This window comes from Saccostrea echinata, unplaced genomic scaffold, assembly GCF_033153115.1.
Source record: "Saccostrea echinata isolate AGI-Se365-2 ecotype Australia unplaced genomic scaffold, CSIRO_AGI_Sech_v1 ptg000028l, whole genome shotgun sequence".
Classification (NCBI taxonomy): Eukaryota; Metazoa; Mollusca; class Bivalvia; order Ostreida; family Ostreidae; genus Saccostrea; species Saccostrea echinata.
This window is the reverse complement of record NW_026889777.1, coordinates 9,273,526-9,285,332: the sequence shown is the minus strand read 5'-3', so window position 1 is coordinate 9,285,332 and position 11,807 is coordinate 9,273,526. Positions and strand designations below refer to the sequence as shown.

Sequence of the window (11,807 nt, the reverse complement as noted above, 5' to 3'; positions counted from 1 at the left end):
GCCTGGTTCCTGAACGTACTGGCTCTGAAACTAGGATCAAGATTTGTTCGGAAACTCCAGTTTAGAATGTTCGCAATCTCAATAACATCATGTCTGAGACATAGGTTGCGAAATTCTGGCCTCGTGGTGATGCAGTGGGGATGACCACAGCAGATGTTCATCCGTGGGTCAGAGAAAACGGTACACCTCCCACAACAACACCATGAGGCAACACTGAAGTTACCCGAACAAAATCCACTTGTTTCCAAGAGGTATGGGGCCAGTACGTCAGGAAGCAGTGTCGCCGCAACTGATACTCTTGCACGCAACTCCGCCTCTGGCATGGAGGTAATGGCGTTCTGCAACAATGAACAATTTTCATGTTTAAAATAATAAAGACACAGATGCATAAAGTGTGGAATTTAATTCTGTGTCCGTTGATTCTTGTATAATTTTGGTGTACCTGCAAACTAACTGCCTGACCCTGGTCTCTGTTATTTTCAGGTCTAGCTCTATCTTCCAGCATTTGATTAAGAGAAGGGACACCATCTCCTCCTCTTGAATTCCTTCTGCTATTGTTGGCATAAGGGTGAAACCTGGATTGTTGTGGATTTCCTTCTGCTTCCCTGAATTGGCAGTTAGCATTTCTACAGTTTGTGCAGCCCCTTCTCCTGCATACACAACTTTTGCACTGCCCTCTATTTTGGCATGCACAACAATTTATCTATGAAAGCAGATAAAATACATTATCAATAAGCCTGGAAGAGAGAGAGAGAGAGAGTATCAAACAGCTTATTTTGTAAAAACTTATTTCTCTTAAATACACGTATATATCAGGTCATGCATTTATAATTACCATTTAAATTATTGGGTGTTTTTTTTTTGTTTTTGTTTTTTTTTTTTTTTGTATGAAGAAAAACGGTATGTACATGTTTTGTGCTGTAGGTTTCTGTCAAACATTAGTTATTATGGATTTTGTATGGCGTTATTTTCGTACATATATGGAAGAAATATTTTACATGTGTAATAACAGTACAAGTTGTACATATTTGTTGGAAACTTTTTGATGTTTGTACTATCTAATTTTTTTTAATGAAGAAAAGCTTTATTTTGATCAAGAAAAATACAACTTCAATATACGTGTACATATGTGTTTTGTCCTTTTTCATATTAGTTAGGAAAAAAGGAGGCCTACAAATATTTTTATATAACCTCCAATATTTTTTTTTACTCAATTTTTCTTCAAATCTGTAGCTAACAGGATCTTGGTAAAAATCGATTACAACTACATAAGTAACATTTAAAACCACACCTTACAATGCGGTGAATCCTGCTTTTATATATTATTACTTTTTTTCAAAGATAAAATGCAATCATCAGGAAAATGGTCAATAATAACCGATCCCATTGAGAGGCATGCGCACGAAAATGGAAATTATGTTATCTATTTTTAGCAAAACTGGATTGTCAAGTGACTTGTCAGCATGTTGGAAGGGCGTGAATGTGTTCTGGATGTATTTCGTAAAAGAATTTTGATACTTTATTCTGATCGTTTTTATGCTTATTTCTACTTACCGTTGGATCCATCAAACTTGTACTGTCTCCACAAATTGTCCACTTTCGTAGTGTTCGATGTGTGTCTCTCACTGCAGTTCGATTGTAATAACGTGTAAGTTATTAGTGTGTGTCAAAACATTATTTACTCAATCCTGATTTTATTTATTTTTTTACTAATTATTATTTTTATTCATTTCTGATTTACGATTAGTGTTACATTTTGTATTACTTGAATGAAATAGAAATCCCCATAGACAGTACAGGTTTGACATACCTATCAATGTATACACTAGGCCTTTTAGGTCAGTGTGCATCAGCCCGTGACGATGACCAAACGTCTTATATATGGAATTGAGATATTAGTAGAGAAGAGAAATAGTGCCGACACCGTATCGCATGTAATACGCATAACGCTTTATATTCTTGCGCGATAGCTTTAAGATAATGTTGTTTGCGCTCTCCTGACTCAGGATGAAAAATTTGGCTCGGTAGTTAGGTGGGAAAATTTTTATCCCAGAAAATTTACAAATCAATGCTGAATTTTCAAAATCTAATTTATGGAATGCATAAAAGAATAATTCTTTCCTGGGGTTTATAAAAGTTTTCAGTCAGGCCATTTTTAGCCAGTCAGTCGGGAGAGGGCAACCAAACAAATTTTTAAAGATAGATTTACTCATGGATATCTAGCAGGCATACTGTTTGCCTGGTTATAATGAGTGGTCAACCTTTTTTTCAAAATTGTGGAATACATAGCCATTGGATGGGACTTAGTTTTTCAGATATTGAAAATACACAACATACACTGTATTTAAAAATCTTAACATTACTCATGAGCATTTAGCAGGCAAGTAATTTTCTTTATTAATCATAAACACTTAGCCCTCTATCAAAATTGTGAAGTTTATGGCCCCTTGCAGTTGTTCAAGGTGTAGGCTCAGAGATGTGGCTAAGTTGATCATAGTTAATATATTTTTTCACATTTGAGAATCTTTTACCTGATTACATAATGAGTAAACCCTTTACTAAAATTGTGAAATTCATGGCTCATGGGTCCAGGCCCTAGGGTGGGGCTAATTTGGTAGTACAGTGAAAATACATTGCATCTTTGAAAATCTTTTCTTTAGGACATCTAGTGGACAAACTGAATAATGTGATTACAATGAATACCATTGTTGGTCTACCAACAACTACGCCTCGGTTGACAATTGTTTTCTTCTTGGGGTGAACATTTTCAATGTTACACTCAACTACATGCAGTATTTATATTATATATATATATATATATATATATATATATATATATATATATATATATATATATATATATATATATATATATATATATAATATAGTTAAAGTGTATTATAATGGGATTTCGCAATATTCTGGTTCTTCTCCTGTAAGGAGGTTCGATCCTGTGCTTTTGGGCAGATTTTGGTCTGGACCTTTATTTATAAAATTCTGCATCATTTTTAAGTTCAAACATTAAATCTGGATTTTACAATGCAAATTAAACTATGTCTAATGAAAAAACCGCGATTAAATTCCATTCAGATAGGATTTAGCCAGAAACCATATTTTGTGGCGGAAGGTTTTTTAGGAGAAAATGATCAATTTTTCCCTTTTGAAATATATACAGTACTGTTAAGTTTAGATTCCTATTTTTCCATGCTGGTTGCACACAGAACTGTTTTTTGCAGTGAAATGTTTTATGCTGGTTCTGAAATATCTATTAAATTATTTCTTATGAATTCTTTCATTATAATGTGACAAATATATAAATATATTCTGAAAGTCTAGGGAAAAATTTAGCCAATTTTAACATAAAATTAATACTTTTTTAGTAATATCTAAAAAATTACATCATAGACCACCACTTTTGTTTTTCTTTTCTAAAAATATGAGATAACTTTGATCAATCTGCCTTAGGTCAGCAAAAGTTTAAGACTTTAAAATAATTTTCTTGCTTGTTAAATTTCTAATGACAGAAAAATCATATTTTTGAGTGCAGAAAGGTCAAATAATTGATTATGCGAAGCAATTTGAAACTTTTTCTTAGTCACAATTTTAAAGTGTTTTTTTTTTTAAAAATACTAATAATTTATTTTGTTCAATGATTTATTTGGATAAAATCATTGGAGGGAAAGTGTAAAGATGTGATTTTGATTAAGACACAAATTTCAGTGCAAATAGGTCATATTAAATGTACTCTAGCGCCAAAAGAAGCGTATTGACCCCCATTTTTGGTTTTGATTTTTAATTAAGCTATGTGTGTAGAAACTAAAAATATACTTGACAAAAAAGTTTAAGACTTTAAATATCAGGATCCAACCTCGTTAATCTGATTTGTTTCCTGAGGCTCCGAGAATGGGTATCTATTAATTATGAAAGGGGAAAAAAACGAAACGGGGAAAAAAGAAGAGAGAGGGAAAAAAGATGTGTACTTATTATTTCATTACTACTGAATTTATTATAATTTGATTTCGATTTCAGAGGTCATTTGAAACCTTTAATTTTGAAGAAAAACCTCTCAATAAACTGAAAACTCTATATCGGGATTTCCAGATGATATTAATAACAGTTTATAGATAATTTATGTACATTTTCTTTAAACTTTGTAGAATTCTACCAGGATATTAATTACTCAAGGAGTACCTGGAAACGTGGTCAAAATCACGTGCGATATTGCGTTTTGGAATTCCTTGTCAAGTGACAAATATATTTTCATTTAAAATAAGTGTATATAAATTGGTAAACAAGGCGTAGCACGATTGTCAAGAAATAAAACAGAAGAGTCAGAATTAATATGAGATTTTTTTCCCAAATACTGTTCATGACACCAATGTATTTTTACAGTTGTATGTAATCAGATTTTAATTCAAGCTCGTGCTTACACTGTTTGCATCCTTGTATTGACGTTCTAATTGGGATATATTTTTTTAAACTGGTTTCAGTTTTGAAAGATAACCTGCTGTACATGTGTTGTAATTCTGCTTGCATTAGCGCAGCCGGTGAGTGCCGTTCAGGTGCTACTATAATTAGTACCTATATAGTACTTATTGACTGATAAGAAATCTCCTTGCAGTCAGTTTAGTGAATATGTTCCAAGTGTTACTACCAGTACTACTATCTGTTGCCCTGGGTAAGTATTTATTTTGAAGTGTTAAAATTTGCTGTCAAAATCTCCACATGAACAAGAACGAGGAGAAAATTCTTCAATCGAAATATGACAAAAAAATTTAATTGTAATTGTAACATCTGTCAAGGGCGATTCTAATACACTATAAAAGGAACGGACAACGTAGAAAGAGTGGGGGGGGGGGGGGCGCATTCAGAGAACCGCGGTCTTCACCAAACATGACACGTCGACACCCCCTCTTTTTTCTAAGTATAGTATTTTGCTTCAGTAAACTTTCTTTTACATGCTGCCCCCCGCCCCCCCACTTTATTTTAAGGTCGAGCACTGGCAAATTCCAGAATTTGGACAGTAAATTTGGGGATTTTTACTTGTCAGATAATTTTTGGAAGTTGTCCCCTCCCCCTTTTGAAACCGTTGCTACGAGCCTGGCTAATTCTGGGAATTTATGTCTCTTACTAAAGGATAGAAGTTAATCTCCTCACAGATCAAGTCTTGAGACATAGGTTCAAAGTGATTATCAGGTTTTTAGAGTGTAAAGGAAATTACTGGCGAATCCATGACACAGGAAATCAGATTTTCTTGCGATACATGTCCCTTAAAAGGAGGACATATTCCCAGAAGTTTCATGTCAAATATTCTAGACACTATTTTTTTAGATTCACGTACGAATGCACTTTCGTATAAATCGGAAAAATCAGAAGGTAAAAAATTGCTCCACAAAATACATTGCTTTTGTTGTTCTATGACCATCTTCTTTTCGTTTTCTGAAGCACGGGGTGGTACGTGGAGTAACCCGACCTGTGCCCCTGGCCGCCATACCATTACACATCTGTTTGAGTGGAAATGGAGTGACATCGCTGCGGAATGTGAACGTTTTCTTGGACCTCGTGGTTATTGTGGCGTTCAGGTATGCATTTCAGGCCCCCACCTTTACTTTTTGTGAATAAAATGTGGAGATAACGAACAGTAATCGGGCTCAAAATTCCGATTATACAATACGAATAGTGAGCAAACACGGACCTCTGAAAACCTCAGAGGTGGGATCAGGTGCCATGGAGGAGTAACTATCTCCAAGTAATAACGACTACGACATCTGTCAGTGGTCGAAATATTTTACTTCACATATATTATAAATTTATAAAACTATCAGCTGGTTTTTTTTTTTATATATCTTCAGCTAGCCTATTGTCTGATTTCCTTTGTTAATAAAGTCTTCTGGTATTGGATAATTCTGTAAACGTAATACTATTTATTTTAGCAGTAATAATATTTTAGCGCGTTCATGCTGCGTCTTATTTTGTAATTAATGTACACGCTATATTGCTTGATTAAACTTATGTATGTCGTCTATAAGGCTCGATTGCGCTAACTTATGATTGCGCTAATCAAAGAGGAATAATAGACCTGAATTTTGAGTGCGCCAATTTTTGTACGTTTACAGCATGTTTTAATATCAAATTCGTCGTGTTGTTGACGTCTAGCAAAACTTTATGAAAAAATTATGTTTGTAAGATTTAAAATTCTCGGACAAATATTTTTTTTTCAGATTTCGCCACCCAATGAGAACCGAGTGGTCACCAGTCCCAACAGACCATGGTGGGAGAGGTACCAGCCTGTATCATACAAGCTGTCGACTAGAAGTGGAAACGAGGCTGACCTCAGGGATATGATACAGAGGTGCAATAAGGTCAATGTCAGGTAAAAATTTCTAGGAGTTATATAACAAAATATGCGGCATAACTAACCTACTGTAGATAAGTAAAGGTTGTAAAACCATTAAAGAACACGAACTTTGGTTGCGAGCGAAGAAAGAGACCAACTGAATGATTCAATTATTTTAAATTGGTGTTAATAATGATTGGATATACTTAAAAGTAATATATATAATAATTCAGATATCTAATGCCGGGGTATTTTACCTTTTATCTGATATTAACTTGGTACTTTTCAATTTCTCGACACCCTTTTGCGTTCATAGTCGTGCAACGGCGTTTGTAGGAAGTCGTCGACGTAAGGTGCCAGGGATTTACCAGCCTATTTTGGGAAACACCATTTTGGGGGAATTGGGAAAAAATTATCGGCTTTTTTATGAAATTGGGAAAATTTAAAATGTTGCTTAAATCATGTATTCAGGTGTAATTCATTTAACATTTCAGCATGAACTCTAATTTGGACAACCAAACAGACAATTAAATATGATCCAACTTCATTCAAGATCAATTATGAATAACAGACTAGTTAATAAAAGTAAAATTGACTTCAATGAGTATAAAGTGTTTATATAACTTAGGGTAGTACATGTGTGTATGATATTCCAATTTAGGTCATTACAGAATCTGTTTCTGGAGATTATATATAAACCTCAAAAAATTATACTAAGGACACATTTTCTCAAAGTCCTCTTTTAATATGTGTTAATGTAATGAAAATATATTTTTTCTATTTGAAATAATGCCTACAGTCCTTAACATTCACTCATAGATCAATTGAGTAGATAGAAATAACTTAATAAATCTATATAATTACACAATATCACCATTTTCAGAAAAAACTGAGGAAATTCAGATTAAAAGTTGGCGATGTTTTTACAATGTTTTTAACATATGTTATGACTTTAGCTTTGCTAAATTAGTTAAATAAGTGAAAATTACAGACAATCTGACAATTTTACTTTGTGTTTTTCCAAGATAATTAAATATAATAGCATTGTTCACCAATTGGGAAAAAATACTGCCAAATTGGGAAAAACTGAACTCATTTTCAAATGGGAATGGGGCCGAATTTCGGCCCCTGAGAAGGTACTGATAAATCCCTGGGTGCATGACCAAGAGTTTCATATATTAACAACAGAATGGTCTTTTTCTGTCCTATGAATTGTAATGACTGTTTGAATTGTACAATGACTGTTTTACTGTAATTATAACTAAATTTATCTCCTTATTGATAATGTACTGCCTTTGTCTACTAATGTATCTTTCATGCCTCTCTGGGGGCCCTTGATTGGAAAATAAATATATTGTCTATTGTCTGTTGTCTATAACTCGAAATGATTCCAACAAGAAGCGAAGACTTGACTAAAAAAACCAAATGTGCTCGGCAGAACAATATATGTTTGCCAAAAATCATACGAATTTCTCAATAAATTGAAAACACATCACCCTATTAGAGAAATACGAAGTTTAACCTGATAAAATAAAAGAATACCGATGCCGAAAAAATTTCCGGATTAACAGATCTTCATTTGAAGGGTGTGTCTTTAACGTTATTTACCCTCTGATAAGAGAGATAACTCTCTCTCTGAGACAAATTACTATCATTCTTATGTAAATATGTCAAATTAAAAGACTATGGTGAAAGAATGTGCATTTTAATTACAAAGTTATTTTGGAAAATCGTACGTTAAAGTAAAGTTTTAAATGAGTAAACTATGACCCCCCCCCCAAAAAAAAAAAAAAAAACCCGCCCCGGTTTGGGACAGGGAAAATTTTCCACACATCAAATATGAGCGTGATAATTGAGGGACAAAAAAGCTAGCTAATAAGAAATAGAACCATGGACTTGGTGCCCCCCCCCCCCCAAAAAAAAAATATTTGTTCGCTGCGGTAACGATGCACAAACTTGGTTCGCGACAACTCTTTCCAAGCCACGATTGAATCTGTCCGCAAATTGGTATTGTAATCATTTTATATTTGAAACGGGGGGGGGGGGGGGGGTTCAACAAATGAATAATGATTAAACTGAAACTTAATAACTTCATAGCTGATTAACGAAAAATGCATAGAAAACCTGTCTATATGGAATAAAATTTGTATACATCATGCGCGGATCCGGAGGGGGGACTCTTAAAAATTACTTTGGGACCCCCACCCCACCCCCCGGGAAACGGGGACATTTTTTTTTTGCTTGTCAAGAAATTTTCTTGGTTTGATACGTTTGGGAAAGGAGTTTAGGTTTTTTTCTGGGGAGGACCCCCCTCCTTGGAAAAAAATTCCTGGATATGCGCCTGTACATTATGACTTCTCCATGCACCTATCTTTTCTTTGTGCTTCAGAATCTACGCTGATGTTGTGATCAATCACATGACAGGGGCGGGAGGAAGTGGAACAGGCACGGGCGGATCCCACTGGGACGGGAACAAACTGAGCTATCCCGGCGTGCCCTTTTCTGCCTGGGACTTTAACAGTGGTTCCGAGTGTCATACTGGGGACGGGAACATCCATAACTACAACGACCCCAACGAGGTCCGAAACTGTCGATTGGTCAGTCTTGTAGACTTGAAACTTTCCAAAGATTATGTACGGGATGAAATAGCGGGGTACCTCAACCACCTCATAAGTCTAGGAGTAGCTGGTTTCCGAGTGGATGCTGCCAAACACATGTGGCCGGGCGATCTCCGTGCTGTCTTTGGAAGACTCCATAATTTGAACACTGCCTTTTTTCCATCAGGAACTAAGCCCTTTGTTTATCAAGAGGTGATTGATATGGGTCACGAGGCAATTAGTGCGGGCGAATATACCGGAATTGCACGAGTTACAAACTTCATTTACGGAATCAAACTAGCTGACGTGTTCAGGTACCATACCCCTTTCAGAGATCATTTTCATTATTGTTGTTTGTATATGCAAAAGTTTATGACATCTCTTTCTTTTATTAGACGCCATAATCAAGCAAAATGGTTGAAAAGTTGGGGCGAAAGTTGGGGCATGCCAAATACAAATGACGTTGTTGTTTTTATTGATAACCATGACAACCAAAGAGGACATGGCGGAGGAGGTATAAACACATATAATTTTTATTGATACCTGTTTCAAATTGTCTCTCAATATAATCTTTATTTCTTTGCCTAATGCTTAGATCGACCTCTCACTAGGTGGCGTTTTAACGTTCTTTGAACCCCGTGCTTATAAAATGGCAACGGAGTTCATGTTGGCGCATCCTTACGGTTTTACGCGTGTGATGAGCAGCTACAGATGGAACAGAAATTTCCAAGGTGGGGAAGATCACAACAACTGGCAGGGCCCCCCTCATAACGGGGACATGAGCATTAAGGGCCCCTCCATTCACTCCGATAACACGTGTGGAAATGGATGGGTTAGTGAAAATTTCTGATAGGGAAAATTTCGAGAATAAAAATTGTTAGGTCTTCATTTCACAGTTTATTAGAAAGCAGGGTCATTTTATTGCGCAGTTTTCTGTAGGTTTGTGAACATAGATGGCGTCAAATTTACAACATGGTCGCCTTCCGTAATGTTGTTATGGGAACAACGATGTCACATTGGTGGGATAATGGAGACTACGCCATCGCTTTCTCTCGAGGAAACAAGGGCTTCATCATTATCAACGCGGGAACATCGGACATTAATGTCAACTTACAGACTGGTTTACCACAGGGTACATACTGTGATGTAATATCCGGTGATTACGATAATGGACGATGTACCGGAAATGAAGTTCACGTGGGAGGTGATGGACACGCCCACTTCCATATCAGCCACAGCAGCGATGACCCTGTTGTTGCAATTCATATAGGCAAGTTGTATACTAGTATTGCATTTTGGGAGGAAAAAAAACCCAAAACTATTTTCATAAAGTGTATTTTCTCCTCTACAATACTCCCAAATATCTGCATGGGAACTTCATTTTGAGGTGATAAAAGATGGTGTATATCTGGTGTTATTGTCTTTTTATTTGTTTTTCTGCAATTTTACATTAAGGTATGTCACTCGTGAAATTAGTTATATCAAGGATTTTTTGAGAAGTATATTTTAAATAAGTACTCATATAGCATGACTCAAAATCGCAAAGAAAATGGGGGGTCAGTGTGCATCCTTTTGAGCTAGGGTACAATTAAGTTGACCTTTTTGCACTTAAATTGTAACTCTTTGGTCAATCACTTTAATCTTTATCATATTTTATAAGATGTAATTCTGGCAATAAATATAATCTCATTTTACGTAAAATAGTTTGAATGATATTTATCATTGAACAAATCATGCAAATTAATGCGCATAAATTATTGTGTGACCTCTTTGCACTAAAAAAAGTATTATATTTGGGGTATAAAAGATCTAAATAGGCAATAAAATATTTTCTTGTATCAAACTTTTTATGACTTAAGTGCTGATCGGTTGGAAGTATCGTGTTGTTTAAAATTATGAAAGAAAAAGTTGGGGTCAGTGATGTAAATTTTGAGATATTGGCAAAATTTGCGATTTTCAGGCAAAAAACGGTGTAAATTTTATCTAGACTTCTTTAATATATCTTTATTTCTTGGCAAAGTCTGTTAAGTGAATGTGTAAAATTTATTCTAAAAATATAAATTGAGACCTATATTTAATATTCCTAGCATATCATAACGGAAAATTTCCTCTAAGTAAAAATATGTGATGCTATAGTTCCAAGACATTAAATTTAACAAATGTGGAGATTTGAAGAATTTTCTTCTAAATATCCTTCCACCACAAGAAATAGTCCCTCATAAATCTTGCTTCTTTATGAATTTCTGAGCAGTTTTTTCATTGAATTTTGAATAATTTGCATTGTTTAATTTAATTATGTTATAAAAATTGAATTGTAACAAATAGTTTTGAAGTTAAGGGTTCTGACTGAACTTTTCTAAAAAGCTGACGAGTGACATACCTTAAGTATAACTTTTGGTGATATAAAAGATCGTCTCACATTTGTTCAGGAAGGTTCAGATCAACACTTGCTTAAGGTGAAGGTCGTACACTTTCTCATTCAAAATTCAAATCAAAAATTTTCATCACCCGGGAAATGTTTTTCATGTACAACTTTCTTCATTGATCATTATAAATTATATCTCTGTCATGTTGCAATTTTATGAGAATATATGTATTTCTTTGCAGGTGCCAAAAAGGGATCGGCTAAAAAGGTTACAACGTAAACAATTAAACGTGTATAATAAACAATTAAAAATGTATTTCTAAAAGTTATTTTGTAATTGAATTTCTCTATGTTTTACAAATAAATGTGTCTCTGTGACTTAAAGAATCCATACCTTGATTATTATACCCAAATTCTGAAATTATTCGATACGCAAGAGCATTTTCTACATACGATTAGCTTGTAAAACGAGGCAGACTTCTGACAAATAAGTACATGATACAATAAT

General features: G+C 34.7%; 2 protein-coding genes across 2 annotated transcripts; one reads left to right on the top strand and one right to left on the bottom strand.

The window, feature by feature from the left end:
* Positions 1-74: 74 nt before the first annotated feature.
* LOC133193720 (uncharacterized) lies at positions 75-669 on the bottom strand. Its single transcript, XM_061329665.1, has 2 exons — positions 443-669; positions 75-338 (listed from the first exon to the last, which is right to left on the bottom strand). Exons 1-2 carry the CDS (start codon positions 622-624, stop codon positions 158-160), a joined length of 363 nt encoding a protein of 120 aa, XP_061185649.1. The 5' UTR covers positions 625-669; the 3' UTR covers positions 75-157.
* A 3,944-nt stretch (positions 670-4,613) lies between these two features.
* LOC133194099 (alpha-amylase-like) lies at positions 4,614-11,597 on the top strand. The gene is made up of 8 exons (XM_061330066.1): positions 4,614-4,678; positions 5,446-5,582; positions 6,222-6,373; positions 8,727-9,248; positions 9,330-9,448; positions 9,546-9,766; positions 9,874-10,204; positions 11,542-11,597. Exons 1-8 carry the CDS (start codon positions 4,636-4,638, stop codon positions 11,577-11,579), a joined length of 1,563 nt encoding a protein of 520 aa, XP_061186050.1. The 5' UTR covers positions 4,614-4,635; the 3' UTR covers positions 11,580-11,597.
* The last annotated feature ends 210 nt before the right edge of the window (positions 11,598-11,807 follow it).

What these genes read in the sequence shown, in the direction of transcription:
- LOC133193720 (XM_061329665.1), bottom strand. Translation starts at nt 624, where the DNA reads ATGCTAACTGCCAATTCAGGGAAGCAGAAGGAAATCCACAACAATCCA. An exon ending in GTCAGGCAGTTAGTTTGCAG is followed by an intron (nt 339 to 442) that starts GTACACCAAAAT and finishes TCATTGTTGCAG; the next exon opens with AACGCCATTACCTCCATGCC.
- LOC133194099 (XM_061330066.1), top strand. Translation starts at nt 4,636, where the DNA reads ATGTTCCAAGTGTTACTACCAGTACTACTATCTGTTGCCCTGG. An exon ending in AAACTAGCTGACGTGTTCAG is followed by an intron (nt 9,249 to 9,329) that starts GTACCATACCCC and finishes TTCTTTTATTAG; the next exon opens with ACGCCATAATCAAGCAAAAT. An exon ending in AAGAGGACATGGCGGAGGAG is followed by an intron (nt 9,449 to 9,545) that starts GTATAAACACAT and finishes ACCTCTCACTAG; the next exon opens with GTGGCGTTTTAACGTTCTTT.